Source organism: Sceloporus undulatus, chromosome 1 (genome assembly GCF_019175285.1).
Source record: "Sceloporus undulatus isolate JIND9_A2432 ecotype Alabama chromosome 1, SceUnd_v1.1, whole genome shotgun sequence".
NCBI lineage: Eukaryota > Metazoa > Chordata > Lepidosauria > Squamata > Phrynosomatidae > Sceloporus > Sceloporus undulatus.
Genome location: NC_056522.1, coordinates 168,450,668 through 168,469,641, shown reverse-complemented (window position 1 = coordinate 168,469,641; position 18,974 = coordinate 168,450,668). Strand labels below are relative to the sequence as shown.

The following is an 18,974-nucleotide window of genomic DNA, read 5'->3' as shown; positions in this document are numbered from 1 at the left end:
GAGCCAATACTGTTTCAAAAATATACTCCCTTCCTGTGGTAGTGGTAAAATGCATATTTTAAAAGATTAAGATCCCATATTCTATTAGCAAGATATTTCCCAATTTGGTATGGTTCAAAAAAACAAGTTAATAAAGACCATGTGGCAAAAGCATGTTACAAGGTTAGAAGAATTGTAGTAGAAGAGCCTTTCTTAGCACAGAAGCTATAATTGGAGGAGGGGCAAGATTTTACCACAGTCTGCACAGGATACTTTTTTATCTCCAGATTTTGTGATACAGTTCCCAGCTCAAAGGAAGCTAAAATGCATTTTAAAATGCACATTTCAGGACCAAATAGATTTAGAAATAAGTATATTTAGATGAAGAGTAAGAAATATGTGTCTTTCCATCTGTTGCTGGGACCAGAGCTCTCAACATCTCTCTGCTGGCTATGGCCTATGGAAGTTGGTGTCCAACTACATTTGGAGGGCTACAAATTGTCTACTGCTGATTTAGATTTATTTACTGTATTTGTTTGTGAGAAAAATACTTGCAGAATCACAAATTTTCAAGTAGCTATATGTAGGTGTGAAGACTGAATGACTGAAGGAAGTACATACGAACAATGTTGAAATTGACCAGAAATACACTTATCTGTTAATCAGAAATGAAAGTATTCTCTAACACCAGAGAAATTATTCTGGGCCACACTTGGGTTTTGAATGGTGCTCCTTTTCTCTCTATTAACTCTCAGTTAAAAAAACCGCAACGAAACTGATATATTTATTAACTCCAAAATAGGAGCAATTATCTTTGAAGCCTTCTACCTTATGTTTTTAACTTTTTAAAAATTGTTTGTTTTTTAAACTTTGTATCTACATGTTTAATACTTTTTAATTGTTTTTAATTGGTTCTGTTGTAAATTTGTTGTTAGCTGCCTTGAGACCCTATATCGGGAGAAAGATGGGATGATGATGATGATGATACAGTAATAGTAATACAGTAATAATAATAATAATAATACCAGCATTTTTATTGACAGTGATAATGGTTATGCACACCGGAGAAATCCAGATAACAGATATCACAGAAAACAGTGCTAAACTACACTGGGCGAACCCTGAACCCCAGCATGCCTATGTCTATGACATTACAATCACATCAGCCCATGACAACTCTTTAGTTCTGAAGCTTAATCTAACTGGTACCGAACGGGTCATTGGAGGACTGGGAAGTGGTCAGAAGTACCATGTCATTGTTACAGGCTACCACAATGCACAGGCCAAAGCTACTTACAAGGGGACATTTATTACAAGTAAGTTTGCATTGCTTGGTGGGATTGAATGTACTCTATTCCTCATTAATTTTAGATGCTGCAAATATTAGGAAGAGCAGAAGAAATGAATTGGCCAGAATACTTGGGCTGCTCCTAGAGTATTCTAGCCCAAGAGCTGTCCCAGATTCCCTTGTTACCTCCACACTCCATAGTGATGCTGGGTGAATGTCCACATGCATGTCCCCACTGTATCATCTGGCGCCAACACCATGGACACAAGTCATTCCCTCTGAAGTCAGAAACAAGATGCCCAGTGTTGATCACATGGCTGGCTCACCTCAGAGGGAGTGACTTATGCCAGCAGTGGTGGTACTGGGTGGCACAGTGGGGACACATGTTAAGACATCACTATCGGGTGTTCCATGTTTTCCTGCAAGTTCCAGAGCAAAATGTAAGTCTTAAAAAAATTACACCCCCTAGCAAAAGCTCAAGATTGCTATAACATAATGGCAAAGAAACTGAATTGTGGATCAGGAAGTCCTTGGTTTCAGTATCTTCTCTGTTATAAACCTTCTGATTAGCCTTAGGTATGTTGCATTCACTCTCTGAAAATTGAGCCCACAACCCTTCTCTACACTCTGGGAATAATAATACTGATCTTCTTTATAATATCAAAATACAAATAGTGTTGTAAAAATCTCCCTTAACCCGCCTTGTTCCTGAAGAGGCAGGCGGGAAATTTTCTGACACTTGCTCTTCACAGAATGAGATATTTTAAATTGATTGTCCCTCCCTCTCAGGGAAAGATGACACATTCCTGACAAAATCACAGAAGGATCAAAAACAAATATTTCCTCAAATGACATGTGTGGGTGCAACTTTGGTCTCTCCCCCTGCCCCCTTCTCTTTATAACCTCTCATTCAAAGCAAAGCAAAAGGTGTTTGAGCAGCTGACAAGATGCAAATAAGAAACAACTGTTTTTATTGGTTTCCATCAGAACTCTGTGTGTGTGTGTGTGTGTGTGTGTGTGTATCCTATAGCTCTCAGAATCACAGACTTTTCCAAGCTTTGCTTTTCTTACAGCTGCATATAATATGCTGTTGCCAAGAGGAAACTGTTAGCGCTACCTTGTGGCACCCTCCAGCTGGGTTGAACTATGATTCCCATCATTCTGAACCAACAAGCTGTCGAAAGATGAAAGGAATTGCAGTTCAACACAACTGGAAGTCCCTGTACTGGGGAAGATGTTAGATCTTCTTGTGACACATGTAGTGTTTTTTAAAACTGTTTAACACTATTATTTCTGTGTTATTTCTAGAATGAAAGGTGCATTGCATTGACTTCCTTCCTACAAAATTATATTTTTCCCCACATTAGATTTTCTATCTATTGTTGGATTGGGAACTGCATTAAAATCACCAAGCAGCAATATGTTGTTATAATCGGTCGCCTTTATATGATCATTAATTTCAGTGAAATACTTTTCTTGGTTTCCCAAGGGTGCATAGACCCCCACAATCAATATTGTCATATTTCTGAGTATAACTTCCACCGCAATATATAAGCCCTCATCATCTTTAAAAATCTCTTTGGATTGATATTTTTTGTTAATAAAGATGGAGACACCTTTCTTTCTTTTATCTGAAAGTGAGGAGAAGCAATAGCCCAATTTAGGGTTTCTTATATATCTTTCTTCTCCTTTCTTTATTTTAATTTCCTGTAAACATATTATGTCACTTCTTAGTTTTTCTAGGTAATGGAAAACAATGCTTCTTTTGTACTTTGAATTGATTCCCTTTACATTCCAGGAAGTAATTTTTGTTGACATATTTTCTTTTCCCCTCTCTTTTTCTATCTCCTCTTCTTCCTCTTCTTTCTCCCCTCTGTCTTCACTTTTCTTCTACTTCTTTTTTTTTTATTATTCCACCCCTTCCGCCCCTTTAAAAATTTTTTTTGTTAACTTTATTTGCTATTAATAAAATGATGTGTTTATTTAGAGAAAAGACTGTTTTTAATAATTTATCTTCCTTAATACGTTAACTTCGTTTCAATACTTTACTGAAAGAAGTCGATAGAATCAAGTTTCAAGCTCCAAAAGAAGATTATGTTCTTCAAGGCTCGAAGCAATCTCTTTCCTTTTTTCTTCTTGGAATATTTGTTTGGCTAAAGGTCCTTCTTCTTCTGTGTCTATACCATCCTCTTCTTTCTCGTTTCTCTTCTTTCTTTTATTGGTTCTCAGTTTCCAGTCTCTCGGTTGGTTTGAGCTTTCTTGTCTTCCCTCATCCTTCTCTTTAAATTCTCTTCTTATTTTTCGTTCTATGTCCCGAGCTTTCTCTTCATTGTCTATCTTGTATCTTTTTTGGTTATAATAAAAGGAAAGCCCTTCAACACGTTCCCATCTGTAATTGATATTGATATGTTTTAGGAGTTGTGTTAGTGTTTTATACTTAAGTCTTGCCGCCAAAATCTGTGGAGGGAGATCTTTAAATATTTTAATTTCTTGATCTTCTATAATTAATTTCACTTCATAATTCTTCTGGATTATTAAATCCCTCATTTTTGTTCTTACTAGACTAATCACAATATCTCGGGGTATTTTTTTCTCACGAGCTTGGACTGAGTTTACGCGGAATAATTTATCGATTTCTTGTTCCATTGATTCTTTAGGGATTCCCACATATTTCGCTAATTCCGGAACTAATCTCTCTGAGAGGTCTTCTTCGTTTTTTTCAGGCAATCCTCTAATCTTAATACATTTATCTCTATATCGAAGCTCATTATTCCATTCCATAGTCTGTTGTTGTTCCTGTTTTTTTATGATTTCTTTTGAAGTATTTTCCAAATCCCCGGTTTTTTCCTTGATTCTTTCCACTTCCTTCTGGGTATTTTTAATATCACATGTCATCTTTTCCATTTTTTTCCCAAAGGACTCAAGTTCTTTTTTGAAATCTCTCTTGACTTCTTCTCTCATTTCTTTAATTTCTCCTCTAATTTCTTGAATAGATCCCCTCAAATCTTCTTTCATTTCTTGTCGCAATTCTCTCATTTCCTGTCTAATTTTTCCCACCTCCTCTATCAAATGCATAATCGGGTCTGTAATCTTTATTGTACCCTCTGTAGATCCTCTTCTCGGGGTTTGTATTTGGGTTTGAAGTAATGTTTTTTTTATTAGCTGCCATGATTTCTTTATTCTCCTACTAATATAATCAATATAGTCGTTCACAGATAGATAGTACACTAGATAGCTTGCTTATATGAAGAGAAGGTTCATGTGAATAATAAGTTCACAGTTTCAAATATACTTATGTGGTTTCCACTTCACAGTCCTCAAACAGTTCTTTAGCAGATCAGTCGATTTAACAGTAAAGAGAAGGCAAAGAAAAAAAAGAGAGATTTTTCCTACAGTATCACAATAAGTATAATTCATTTATAGACAGTTAAACAGTTAGACACACAATATCATGATTATACTAACAATAAAATATCAATAGTAGTAGTAATGAAGTAGATTTTGTCTTCGTGTCTAAAATGTATATTGCGACACGTCAAATATACTTATATAGTTACCACTACGTAGTCCTAGAACAATTCATTAGCAGTCCATTGTTATCCCAATAGATTTAACAATAAAGATAAAGCAAAAAAGAGAGATTTTTCCTATAGTATCACAATAAATATAATTCATATATAGGCAGTTAGACACACAGTATCATGATTATACTAACAATAAAATATCAATAGTAGTAGTAATGGAGTAGATTTTATCTTCGTATCTAGAATGTATATTGCGATAAGTCAGATATACTTATATAGTTTCTACTACTTAGTCTTAGAACAATTCCTTAGCAGTCTATTATTATTCCAATAGATTTAACATTAGAGAGAAAGAAAAAAGAAAAAGAAAAAAAAATAATTATAGTTCATATATAAGCGGTTAAACACACAATATCATGATTATGTTAAAAATAGATTATCAATAATAATAGTAATGAAGTAGGTTTTATTTTCACATCTAAAGTGTATTTTGAGATAAGCCAAAATTTCTTTCTTTTTTTTTCTCTTTCCCCCCTTAATTGCCAGTAGTGTCAACACCAATAAAGTTAACAATCTAAAATCTCTTTTAAGCTTTTCCAAATTTTTTTGCCATTTCCATGATGGAGCAGAAAGGAAAGGAGAGCAGTACAGATATTACGCTTAATACATTGTTAGGCTGAGAGTCTAGGTTATAAATAGAATATATATATATATATATATATATATATATGTAATAACACAATCCCACAATTTCACCCTACTCTTCTTTTCTTTATAGTTTCCTCCCCCTTTTCTTGTCCTTGTTGTAGTTTCTGATTTTAAATTTCCATTCAACAGTATTACATTTGCCCTGGTATAGACCTTGTAAAGAATTCTCTAATTATTACATATAAATGTTCTCCCTTTTTTCAGTACTTAATAAGTCTCTTTTGTCTATCATAAGTCCTTTCTCCTGGTTACTGTGAGCTCTTCCAGATGTGTTTGTCTCTAAGGCGTTGTCTGTGGTTATCTAATGTTCTCAGTAGTAACCCTTTACTCTTTTTTCTTTTTTCTTTACAATTCTCTCTCTCTCTCTCTCTCTCTCTTTTAGTCCTCTTGCAAGTCACCCTTCCACACCTTATATATGGAGAGAAACAGAGTCTTTTAATATCTTTGGATGCTATTGATGTTATTTCTTCCTCTCTTCAATCTCTTTCTACTGTTTATTTATCTTTCGCGCCTCTATCTTCTTCTCTCACTTAAACGTTCTGCTCCATCTCTTCCTCTTTCTCTTTACTTTATAGCTCTATAAGCACAGTGTTAGTCCATCCCCCAACAAAAGTTGCTACTTGCCGAATTTCACAGCATCAGTGTCCTTTACGTCAGTTTCTTTGCTTTACTGCTTTACTGCTTTTCTTTCCCTGTAGTTTCCCTCACTTCGCTCTTTCCCCCAGTCTCTCTCGCTCACTCACCACACCTCGCTCTCCGACACTCATTCAGGTTGGAAGCATGGGGAAATCTCAAACCAAAGGTAGAGAAATTGTTTCTGCCATCTCATTTGTGAAATATTTTTTAAAGAAAGCTTTGAATGAAGGGAGGGGGCGTTTCTGGTCTCGGTCAAACCGAGCAACAACAATGGGTGTCTTCGGTTCTTCGGCCCCTTGGGCACGCTGCCGCGGCATCAAACCTTCGTGGTCTGGCCCCAAACGTGTGCGTTTTCTTCAAGGGTGCCCCCCCACGAACCGCTAAGCTAGCCCCTCGTATCGGAGGAAGCTAAGGACGGGTTGAAGTAAGCCCCGTTCCTCCAAGCACCACTGTTGTAGGAGACCAGGTCGCGGAACTCCCGAACCTGCGTCCTCCTTCGGCGCCTCCCTCCCCGGAAGTCTCACTTCCTTCCTACAAAATTATGTGTGTGTGGGGGGGGGGAGGTTCATTTGGAGAAAATATGCAAAATTTAGGGAAGTTACTTTTCTTTCATTCTTCTTCCCTTTTTCTGGAGGACCACATCTCCCAGAATCCCCACTCAGAACAGCCCACTGAGCTATGTACACTACAATGCTCAGGATCAACATGGCACACTGGTTGTGCTGGATGGAGAATCTGGGAGATGTAGTTTACCCAAATAATAATAAATAATTAGCTGTTATTGTGCCCATATACAAGAAGGGTGAGAAATCTGACCCTGGGAACTATAGGCCCATCAGCTTACTTAACATCATAAGCAAATTCTGTGCGTTGCACCTCCTGGACAAATTACAACCTTGGTTAGAAGAAGAGGATATGATCAAAGATGAACAAGCAGAATTCAGGAATAATCACTCTACAACTGATCATGCCCTGGTTCTCTATCATGTAATTGAGAAATACACTTCTAAATCTAGGGGAGCCTTATTCACAGCCTTTATAGACTTTAAAACAGCATTTGACCTTATTCCAAGGGACAAACTTTGGGGAAAGTTTGAAGAAACTAAGATAGACAGAAGATTGCTAACTTTAATGCGTAAGCTGCATGAGAATTCTGGTTAGTTGTGAGATGTAACAGCCAAGATCTGTTCCCACATTCAGTGGTGTTAAGCAGGGTTGCATATTAGTGCCAACTCTTTTCAATGTTTATATAAACTCTATGATTAAGCCTTTGACAGATATCCCATCGCATCATCCATCTTTGGCAAATAGACCCATTTCGATTTTGTTTTATGCTGATGATGTGGTTCTTTTGTCACTTACTAGAGTTGGCCTCAATAGACTTCTGGGTGCTCTTGCCCTTCACTGTAAGAAAGATTTTTAGAAATTAACTATATTAAAACATAATAATAAAATAAAATAAAATAAAATAAAATAAAATAAAATAAAATAAGAAAGAAAGAAAGAAAGAAAGAAAGAAAGAAAGAAAGAAAGACTGCTGGTACAGAGCTAGCTTCCTGGTGGCTGGTGGACATGACGTCTGCACACCACATACCCTGACTCCACCTCCAAGCTTGTGTCACACCACCCTCTCAAGTGGTGGGCAGCATTTCGGCATTTCAGTGGCACAGTGATTAGACACTGTGTGCTGCCAAATCATGGTAAAACTGCTGCTGTGGTGGCAAAGGTACCTTTTTCCTGGGGCAAAAAGGAGCAGCTTTACCGCAGCCCCAATCTGGTGCTCAAAGGGGCAGCCAGACAGTACTCCTTCAGAGCAGTCTATTTTGCCCTTGAGTTTCCTAAATTGGGCTTATTTTCTCCAGATGACACCCCCACACACACACATACACACAATTATATAGCAAGGAGGTCAATGCAAGTTACACCTTCCATTCTGGCATTCTCAATTCTGGGTCCAAGCCAGTACACTACAACTCCCAGGATCGCCCAGCCAACATGGCTCAGTAGCTATGCTGCATGTGGATCTGGGGAGATGCAGTCCATCCAAAAGAGGTCCATGCAAGTTGCAACATCCTTTTGCAAGATTAGTTCAGAGGGGAGTTGCCTTTATCTTCTTTTGAGGCTGAGAGAGTGTAATTTGCCCAAGGTCACCCAGTGAGTTTTCATGGCTGCTTGGGGATTCGAACCCAGGTCTCCAGAGGCTGTTGTAGTCTAACACTCAAACCACTACAGAACACTGCCTCTCCATCAATAAATATATTTATATGTTTACACACAAACCTATTTAAAGATTCTGGGAATGATTCAAATACAAATTTCACCTTAGCCTCATGTGTTTAGCATGAGTCAATTGTGCTTATAACTTAACCTACGTACTGGTTAGTTGTTAGAAGAGAAAGGCAGTCTTTACATGCAAGCCAAAATCAGAGTTTCTTCTTTAGCCAGCAAGGCCACCATCATGAGAATGCAACACGAAATAACCAATTAATGTGTACATGTACCTCCAAGTTTTAAGACCCTGCCTGAATGGAAGTTTACATAAAGTATATAACTTTGCACACTGAATTTTCATTTGAAGTTCTCGTCCCACCACTTCATTTGCAAATGATGTACAATTTAAATTCTTACACTTTGGTTGAGAAGCTACCAAGTTTCACAGCTCATTAAAGAGTTTATTGAAGCATTGAAAAACCAATATCCCATATGTTTAATGAAAAGTGACGAGACTTCGTCACATCTCTCCCTTCAAGTCATTTCCAACTTCAGGCAAAACTTTTGGGGTTTTCTTGACAAGATTTGTTCAGAGGAGCTTTGCCTTAGCCTTTGCCTTCCTCTGAGGCTGAGAGGGTGTGACTTGCCCAAGGTCACCCAGTGGGTTTCCATGGCTGAGCAGGGATTTGAACCCTGGTCTTCAGAGTTGTCGTCCAACACTCAAACCATTGCACCATGCTGGCTCTGTTATGAAGAGTACAAAATTATGTTTGTGGAATACTATTAACATTACAAAACACTACATTTTGTTATATCTATTTTTATGGCCTTAGTGGATTGTTATGACATATTTGCACTCTATGCTTGGTATGATCACAATATGTAAAGCAAATATAGATTTTTTTTCTTTTACCTTATGCACATCGGTCTTTACTTCCCAGCATACATCACTGTCAAAGTATCTTATATATTTACTGAGTCTATTTGCAAGGTTATTTCCCATGATATTCTTACATCAGGTTTATGAAGTAAATAACTTTATCACAGTTATATAGTAAACTTCATGTCTGAGTGTGAATATGAATCCATCACTTTCCCAATTGAGTCCAGTATTTTGCCTATTATAGCTTTACAACTCTCAACACTGAGGCTGTAGAATGGCAACAGAAGGATTGTATTCCTGCAGCATTACAACTGGAGCATTCTTACAAAACCTGTCCTTGTGAAGCCTTCCATTTTCCACTGAACACTGGCCATATTTGCAACCCTTGAGAATGGAAAGAGAACCAGATTGATAATGTTAATTTTTGGCTACTTGAGGGTTTCCTGTAAATCAAGCATCCATGATTCATTTTCCCAATGCAAACCAATCCTCATTGTCAATGTCTGTGACTTTATATCAGCAAACCATGCCAGAGCATTGCTATTCTCCTCATATTAATCTCATGTTGAATGAGACCCAGCTATTGTTTGCCAAGCTTGATTCCACAGTTCATGTATTATAGATTTCTAGTTGCCAATTTCAATATGATAGAAAAAATACACAAGTAATGCCTAAACGGATGCACTGTATGATATTAATGAAATTTGGATTCGTTTTTCAGTTATGTTTGGGGATCTCACCTTGTTCCAATTACAGACACACACTATTTTTTTCCTTTTGCAGAGAGCATGCCCTTGCCCAAGATGCCTGCAGCAGCCAGTGCCAATCTAATGGTAAACACTGAACCACTGCCAGGACCTGAGACAGGTGAGTGCAATGCCCTTACAGGTCCAAAAGGTGCAGGAAATTTTACTTCTCTGGGCATATCATTTTCAGACAAAAGGTTGGGATGGCATGCTGCCTGAAGTAATAAAGGACAATCAATATATTTTTGCAGAAAGGTAGAATTTTGGAATTAAAGAGCACACTTAGCTGAAGACAATAATTTGTGTCCTTTTAATAGTTGCTCAGTTAAGCAAGCTACCATTGTAGAAGTAATGGGTTTTGTAAGAAGCACAGGAAAAGATCCTAACATGGGGCGATTTCAGGTGTACAAAAAAGAACTGAGAGGAGGCTCTAGTGACTTGTTTCTAGTGTAATATGGAAAGAAGTGACTTGTGTATCCCTTCTGTAGCAACATGCATGTATTCCAAATTAATGTGGAGCTTCTGCTTTTTCCATATGACACTGGAAACATGGGGAAAGGAAGCACATCTGGCTTGTACCAGCAGTGACTGAAAACTATTTCAGTTTATGTTCTCATGTGGACTTTAAAAAAAATAGTGTATCCTAAACCTAAATACAGATCAGAACACCTTTAATCTCAAAACCCATTTTTTCTTGACATTTATTATGCAGGAAAAAAAGAGGGGGGGAAAGTTTACAATACAAAACATATGTAACATGCATATATTTGAATGTAAATGCAAAAATAACTATTTTGGGAAATGTGGGAGAAACACTTTATTCAACTGAAAAATTGCCTGGAAAATATGTATTTGAAAAGACACCACAAAAATGTATATGTTAAAACATTCATACAAAATGTACATTGTGGAACTTGTGCACCAAAATTGGGCAGATTTTGAAGAATTTCAATATGTGCAGATTGCCAGGAGGGAATTCATAATTGGACATGGAACTCTCAGACACAATCAGGGGTATCAGACTTTACTGAATCTTTTGGTTTTAGTTCTTTCATGGTCATTGAACAAATGTGCACTTGCAGCCTTCCTGCACTATTGTAGAGATTGCCTCCAAAATTCAGAAGTGGGCAAAATTGATTGATTGATAAGCAAGACTCAAGAGAATGGGGTGGGATGAGATTGGCTGGGTCTTGCAAACAAAAGTGTGTATGAGGGAATTATTTAAGCCCCCATATACACTTGTTCCTCCCCATTCGCAGACTTGGAGTCCACGGTTTTGGACCTCCGTGGAAGGCAAGCAGGAGCACTCTGCCATTATAACCAATGGGACTTGAATATCTGTGATATTTCCGAATATCAGAAATCGACCTCAATTTGGAATAGATCCTCCGTGAATCAGGAGGGATGAGTGTATACATTGTTAGGCAATGAGGGAAAGTTTATACTTGAGCCTACCAGCTCTGACTCCTTTCAGGGTTCGTTACCTCTGAAGTCATTACAAACCATGGTGGCTTTCAGTACTGGATTTCCCATCTGCTGTGCTCCCTGCTCTCCAGGGAGAGAAGACCAATAATTGCCAAAAATGTTTCTAGCATAAACAATAGCCCTTCCTTCCCTCCCTCTTTTAAAAGGCCACTGTTTCGTTCTCATTCTGATAGCCACTTCTCATTCTGGAGCAGCCAGTGGTTAAGCCTCACATAAGGAAATAGGCATCATGAACTTAAAAATAAACTGTTTCCAGAGAATATTGGGAAAATATTTTTCCTGTGGCTCAATGCAAAATGTTCAGTTGTGTAAGTCTGTGTCACACTGTATGTGTTTGCCTTGTGTCTTGTCTGTTTGGTGTCTTGATTTAGTGTAATAAACCATTAATGTGAAACCTCTTAGATTTTACTCAACGATTAACAATATGTTCTGTACTAACATTTGTTATGAATATGTGGATGTTGTACTTGGTAATGCCCAAAGTCTGCTATTCTTTTTGTTTTCATAATCACTAAGGAATGAAATTGTTATATAATTAGGAATGAAACATCTGTGAGAACGTCTGTTGGGTTTTTGTATGAGAAGCTGCTAAAATAATCCAATTTTCCTGCCTCTTAACATTTACTTCATGAAAACTGAAGTAGAAATAATTCATGGCAAATTTTTTAATTTTTTAAATATTGTGATGTTCTGTTGACAGTTTAGCCATCTGTAACTTTCATTATGTATTAGCCAGTTTCAAAGCAGACGTTTGCTACATAATTGTTTCAGATTTCAAAGGTGCATAATTCATTGCTTTTTTAAGTTCCCGCTTCCCCACTTCTTGCATATTAGGCAGTTTTGATCTGAGCCAGCCTGCCTTAATTTTCTTGGTCAGTTTTCATGGCTTCAAAATTTGGGGCTAGGTTTCAAACTTTATGACGACTGCAAAGAAGTGGGGAAGGGGGGGGACTACCGAATAGTACAATAATGTATATGTCTTCTAAGAGAACTGGAATGTTCTTCACTAGTTCCCCCCCCCATTCACATTGATATTTGAAGTTTCTTTTGTTTTTTACATTTATAATGATACTGAAACAAGCAGCCTAGCAGCACTGTTTTGAATTCTCTGCTTCCTACCTCAGGTTCCTTAATAAAAGCTTGAACAAGGTTTTCAAATAATTCTGAACATATGAAGATTTCCAGAGCTACTTAGAAAGCTGAACCCATGTAAGGGACTGTACACACAGTCCCTAAGGGATGGCATGATCCTAGCCAGATCAGGGCTCTGGCAACCGCACACCGCGGTTCTGATCTGGCCTTTCCAGGGCACAATAGCCATGGTGCCGTGGCTTGAAGGCGCTCCTTTGTTGCTGCATCGTATGGATGCAGCACCAGAGGAGCGCTGTGATTCTGTGTGCCGTGCAGAGCGGAGCATGGTGTCACAGTGCCTTGGGGGTGGAGTCAGGGCGTGCGTCATGTGGATGCAACACCCTGACTCTGCCCCGAGGCCAGCCTTAACAGCCGGTCTGAACAGCCCCTAAGTTTTCTAATTGTGTTCAATGAAAAAATTTCTCTTCGGACATTTCATGATTACTTAAAAGGCTTCACATGCGGCAGATTCTTATGAAATCATTTCCTGATGGCATTATGATTGAGTTGAGGACATTGACAGATTCATATTTTTAAGCATAGTGGCCCAACATAACAGCTGCAGATTCATTCCTTCACCTTCCCCCCATCCCTGTTCATTTACCTTATTCTGACATTCTTCTGTTTGTATGTATAATTCCACTTTGTATTTTTTCACACCCATTTTCATTTTGCATGTCACAGTTAGTGTAGCACTGATCTGTTTTTTGGAAGACACTTGTCTTTGTCTAAATGTTAGCTGTTTGTTAGAGAGCCACAGGATATACTTTATATGGGTCTGTTAGCTATGGTAGCAATCAATGGGTATGACTGAGATGTTGGAATCATATGAAGGGTAACACAAATGAAGATTCAGAATTACTAAGTACTTTGGCTTTCCAGAGGTGCTTTTACCAGTGAGGCTTGGTTTTTATGTTATTATATTATATGTCTGTTTTTGCAATTCTTATGAAAATATAAAAGTCTTAATTGGCTAGAATGTGAAATTCATTAAATTACAGGGCGCCTTTTTTTTCCTGTTACATATTAACAAGCGTTACCGACAAGTATCAATAGTATGTGAAAAGATAACAGTGATGGTTTTACTGTCACTTGTGAAAATGCTCTGAGGGTGAGATGACATGAGTGTGGATGCCATGCGCCTGTAGAGTATATTTAGGATGAGTTTGCATGCCCACTGCAGAGGTTCTGGGATTGCTTAACTGCAGATTTCCTCCCTCTCCGCCCAATATTTTTTGAAACATGCTCTTTCATTAAGGCTCCTAAGAGTCAAACATAAGGGTTTGTGTGTACATTCTTAATACTGCCTGAATGTTAACCAATTGCAGAGCTGAAAGTAAAGAAACTGCAAAGAACCTGTATAAATAGATAAATGTTGAATTAGTGAACTGAGAGAACTGAGAGGTGAATGCAAATCAGTAGCAGCAACCACGTATAATCATATAAAGGTGTTTTACGCAAATTAGCAGTATAGCAGTTTGTTTCTTTGTTTAAAAAAGAAGGAAAAAGACAGGTCCCAGCCTCAGGGAAAAGAAAACCTAAAATTAAATATGGAAACAAAGACAGCAGGGAATGGAGCCAAAACTCAGAATAAACATAATGAATGACTGCAAGTAAATAGTTTTAAAAAACAAAAACAAACTACACCTCTGACTAACTTCACTGAAATAGCTGATCAATATCTATTACTCCCTAATTAAAGATGTTGTTGTCATTGTTGTTGTTATATGACTTCATTTCAACTCCATTTTTATGGCAACCCCATCATAGGGTTCTCCTGGCAAGATTTATTTGGAAGAGGCAGGTTTGCTATTGGCTTTCTCTAAAGCTCAGGGGCTATGACTTGCCCAAATTCACCCCCTGGGTTTTCATGGTTGAGCAAGGATTTGAACCCTGGTCTCCTGGACTCCTAGTCCAACGCTCAAACCTGCCCATGCTGGCTGTCGAATTAAAAGCTCCACTTCAATCTTTTTTTCCCTCAGTGCTAATGGGTTTTGAACCTTCCCTTTGCCATTGTCCTTACTTAAGCAATCCCAGTCTCTAAGCCTGTATCACATTTTGCTTCTCACCACTTACACAGTCATGCTTGGTGTGTGTGTGTCACTGGCAGCCACAGCTTTCTCAAGTGCAGGTGGGATCACTGAAGCTGCTGAGCCCCAAAGGGCCTGTCAGCTCCCAGGAATGCATTCCCACCCAGGTCTGATCCAACATGTATCTAATAAGTACAATACAGTATTTATTATTACACTCCATAGATCCATCCATAAAAACAAACAACAGACAAACGGCACCCCTCCCCTAGAAAGGTGTGAACACAATGCATTGGGCATATAATTCCAGTTACCATACTATAATATTATTTTAATAATATTTTATACAGTATTTCCCCCATTTAATTCTAAACATAAAACAGAGGATATCTGGCTGAAAGGTGAATGTTATATTCTTTCTTTAAGTATGAAATATCTCAAGGCACAATTCTATGTATTAAGGGACTTGAATGCTAGGACTGGTCAAAGCGATATTAATTGGATGCTAAATTTCTAATTCTTATGAAGCTAAAGGATTAAAGGCTTTTCCTTCTAGGATTGCTAAAGACAAGACTTCAAATTTTGCAGAGTTTTGTCTGCCACAAATTTAGGTTGGATCTAATTAGCCTCTTATCTCACAAGGAAAATAAATTTGCAAAGTGAAATTTCCTTCCAGATGTATAAACCAGCCCTCACTCGGCTAGAGGAGATGTTGCTGTGATGAATGTAGTTTTTTATGAGTCCCATTCTGCAGAAAGGCAGGATATAAAAATAATTAATTAATCACAAAACCATTTCAGAAAAACAGACCCAGGGCTATCCTTTGGTCACATAAAATATACATGCATGATGTTGCTTAAGAATGAGAAGGTTCATACACATACACAGTCAAAGGGATCACTTTTTTTACCAGCTATCCTGCAGCTATCTCTCTCCATTCCTGTCCCTTGGACTGTGAAGCCCATCAAGTCAAAATCAAGAGGCAGACTAAAGGATATTTGGCAAAGGCAATGAAGCTTTGGAACTGCAACTGAATCCCCCTGAGCTTTTCCCAGATGGTCACATTCTGCTTTATATCACCATTGTTTGGGGTTTGGAAAGAGAAGCCTCTCAGTTGCACACTGAAGCACATTCCTAACAGATGGAGGAAATAGTACTTGTGTTGCAACCATTGTTTTCATGACAGTTTGGTGCTCATTGGTGGCCATCTAATAAAAAAGTTGCTTTTGAATTTGACCAAACACACATACATTACACATGAGTGATGTAATTTAACAGCTACATCATTCTTGCATTTTTCTCACTATGCTTTTTTTTTTTTTAATGCCTCTGACTGCTGTGCCGCATTGGATTTGGCTGATAATTTGCAGAGGCATGTACAAGCCTGGCGTCTTTACAGCAAACCTATGCAAAAGAATAAAAATAAAACAGAATCAAACATTAAGATGCATGCATTGGCTGCTTGGCATGTTGATAGTTTTATTAGGAGTGGTTGTGAGGTTCTTATATCCTGGATTGTTTCTGTGAAGGAAGATGTCAGAAGACCAATGGTAGTCTGTTATCAAGCACCATTTCCATTATGCTGTTGAAAACTGCTTCTTCTCTCCTTTTTTTGCTTTCTGTGCCTTTTTGCAGCTTTTAACCTTTTCAGAATCATTTAACATTTGCACATTTTGAAATTCAAATTTGACAGATCCTTGCTTGCTGGACCTTGACATGGGCACGCAGTGCAAGGAGTATCAGGTTAAGTGGTTCTTTGACTACAAAAACAAGATCTGCACCCAGATTTGGTATGGTGGGTGTGGCGGTAACGCCAATAGATTTGAGACAGAAGCTGACTGCATTGGCAGATGCTTGAAGCCATGTAAGTACTCCCATAGAGTTAACCCACTTTGAACTTTCAAATATTGTCAAGCAACATTTAAGAGCAGAAAAGAAAAAAAATAGTTTAAAAACAAACTCCACACACTTTCTCTCTACAGCAGATGAGGGAGTCATGGAGCTGCCTGTCCTTGAGAAAAGTCACTTGTCAGGTAAAATCAGAAACAGAGAGGATTATGCATTTGGTCATTTGTTACTATAGTAGATGTGTCTCTTGAATGCTTTGCCCTGGCCACTGGCCAAATCTAACCACAAAATATGCCTTCTTGCTGCTGTCCTGTCTTGCTGCAAAAATGTCTTACATTTCCCCATCTGTGTTTGCATGCATCCTGTTATGCCTAGAAAGGCAATGTTGGTGTAAATGTAAAATGGAGCTGCACTTGTTCTCTTCCCTATATCCAGAGATTACAACAACCAGGATAGTACCAGGTTGGTTGCCCTGACCAACATAGACCACCCCTGTCTATAGGGCACAAAACTAGGTCTGTAGGACCACTTTCAGGATTTATTTTCTTTTATGTTAATTTTGTTTGTGTTCTTCTGTCATTTCTATAAGAAATCTGGGCTTTTATGCTGTTATGGGCAGAGAAGTCCCCCATCTACCTGCCCATCCAGTCAGGCAGACCAAGTGAAAAAGTGGCACCCATAGCTGCCCTTCTCATATCCTCTGAGTTTCTCCTAGACAAGATGCTGAGCATTCAGGCACTTCTCCATCCACAGCAGCCTCAATAGAGAGGATCTCCCTTCTCATGGCCAGGAATGGAAACTCATAGAATTTAAAAGGGGAAAAAAATCTTCCCTGTTGTGGTCCAGCAAATTATCATGGCCATGGTGCAGGAATGAGGATGAATTTCCTAGGAAAGCTCTGGCAACTAATTGCCCAGGAAATAAAAGGTGTGAGGCAAAAAGACCAGAGGGTATCTTGGAAAGATCTCCCTCAAGAAAGTCTCATTAAAAGGAAAGGAAAAAGCACAGATCTAAGTGTGCCAACAAAGCTGCTGTTGAGGCCACCCAAGGCTAACTCTCCAGACACTGCTCAAATTTCTGTGTCCTCTTACTTCTCTCACTCCTGTCAAAAGTATAAGCCAGCCAAGTAAGGAAAATCTACAAACGCAATTCCCAGTAGGATTAGCTGGGGGATGTCTTCTACAATAGCCAGTTCTTAAAGACTCCATACTGCTTCCAAACCAGGAGGGCTAGGATTATGCTGAGTTATACTGAAGGGCCAAAGGTGTAGGGGCAGGTTAAGCAGCACTGAACTTGAAATCTGGGCCTCCAGCCTCCCACCCCTCTCCATTCCTGCAGAGAAAGAGTCTCTTTCACTCATATCACCCAGCTTGGTACTGGATGAACTGCTGCTACGAGAGAATGCCAATGAGTGGGTGAGACATCTTTCTCTTGTTTTTACTAGTCTTGTTGCTAAGCCAGCAAGTTCCACTCATGGTGCCATGAACCTCCAGCTTCAGCTTCCTACACTGAGGCCCTACCTACTGTGTATCTCCTCTTCCTCTTGCAAAAGACCACAGATAGACCTGTCCTGAATTACTCACATTATATATTAGAAATATTAGGATTTTGATGAAGGAGTGTTGTGGTCGATCTCAAAATACACTTTGGAATCATAATTTGGGATTTTTGTACTTGGATTTTTCTGAATTATTTATTGTCCTGGAGCCTAAGTAAGTAAGGACCAACTAATAGATGATCAGGAGAAAAGTTTGTCGTTAAAGTCTATTGAATAAATCTTTCTTGGTTCATGAACTAGCTCACATTAGATTCTAAGTTTATGAAACATTCTCAGTAGGTATTTTTTGGCATGTATGTATTAAGGTTGTAATACTATATTAAATATCATTAGTAATGGAGAAAACATTTTGAAACAAGAAATCAGAGCCCAAAAAGTCCCAATGAATGTAATGAAATGAACTAAAGCTATACACAACAGAACAGTGGTAGGATGATACTCAAGGAAATCTGTGTGGCTAAAGTACTGATTTTAACAGGTTTGAATAATTTCACAGCAGAGATAATGAGGATCAGCTTCAAAAATTATTTCTGGCTCACATCTCCAAGCTCTGTTGAATGTTGGGACACTGGACAAAAAAATGGTTCGAACCCAGCGTAGACCCATTACATCACTGGAATTTACAAAAGTGTTGATTAACCAAATCCTCATTATTTCAATTAGTCTTCTCTGGCTGAGATGAATAATTGGATTTAGGCTAGCAATTCCAAACCACTTTTAATTTATAGATTGTTGTAATTTTAGATAGCTAGTAAGAACCAAAAAGCATGAGCAGAAAAAAGATTCCAAATTTCAGGTTTGTGTCATTTGAATGGTCATAGATTTTGTTTATTAACTTTAAATAGTTAAATATTATAGCAAGTTTCTAATCACAATGGCCTGTTACAGACTGCCAAAATAAAGCTGCTTTGGGTCTCTTTGGAGGTATGCTGTTTAAATGATGCATG

At 38.2% G+C, this 18,974-nt stretch overlaps 2 protein-coding genes across 9 annotated transcripts in view; one reads left to right on the top strand and one right to left on the bottom strand.

The window, feature by feature from the left end:
* Positions 1-18,974, bottom strand: part of COPS8 (COP9 signalosome subunit 8) — a 306,096-nt gene that overhangs the window by 128,648 nt on the left and 158,474 nt on the right. The gene's annotated exons all lie outside the window — the stretch shown is intronic.
* The window catches only part of COL6A3 (collagen type VI alpha 3 chain), a 131,437-nt gene that overhangs the window by 99,313 nt on the left and 13,150 nt on the right, over positions 1-18,974 (top strand). For 5 of the 8 annotated variants that reach the window (XM_042452754.1, XM_042452746.1, XM_042452739.1 and 2 more), the window contains 4 exons: positions 1,023-1,295; positions 10,013-10,096; positions 16,315-16,485; positions 16,604-16,654. In XM_042452754.1, the coding sequence (XP_042308688.1) occupies positions 1,023-1,295; positions 10,013-10,096; positions 16,315-16,485; positions 16,604-16,654 (579 nt within the window). The remainder of the gene's footprint in view (positions 1-1,022; positions 1,296-10,012; positions 10,097-16,314; positions 16,486-16,603; positions 16,655-18,974) is intronic. The other 3 variants (XM_042452715.1, XM_042452724.1, XM_042452732.1) reach the window with 3 other exon arrangements.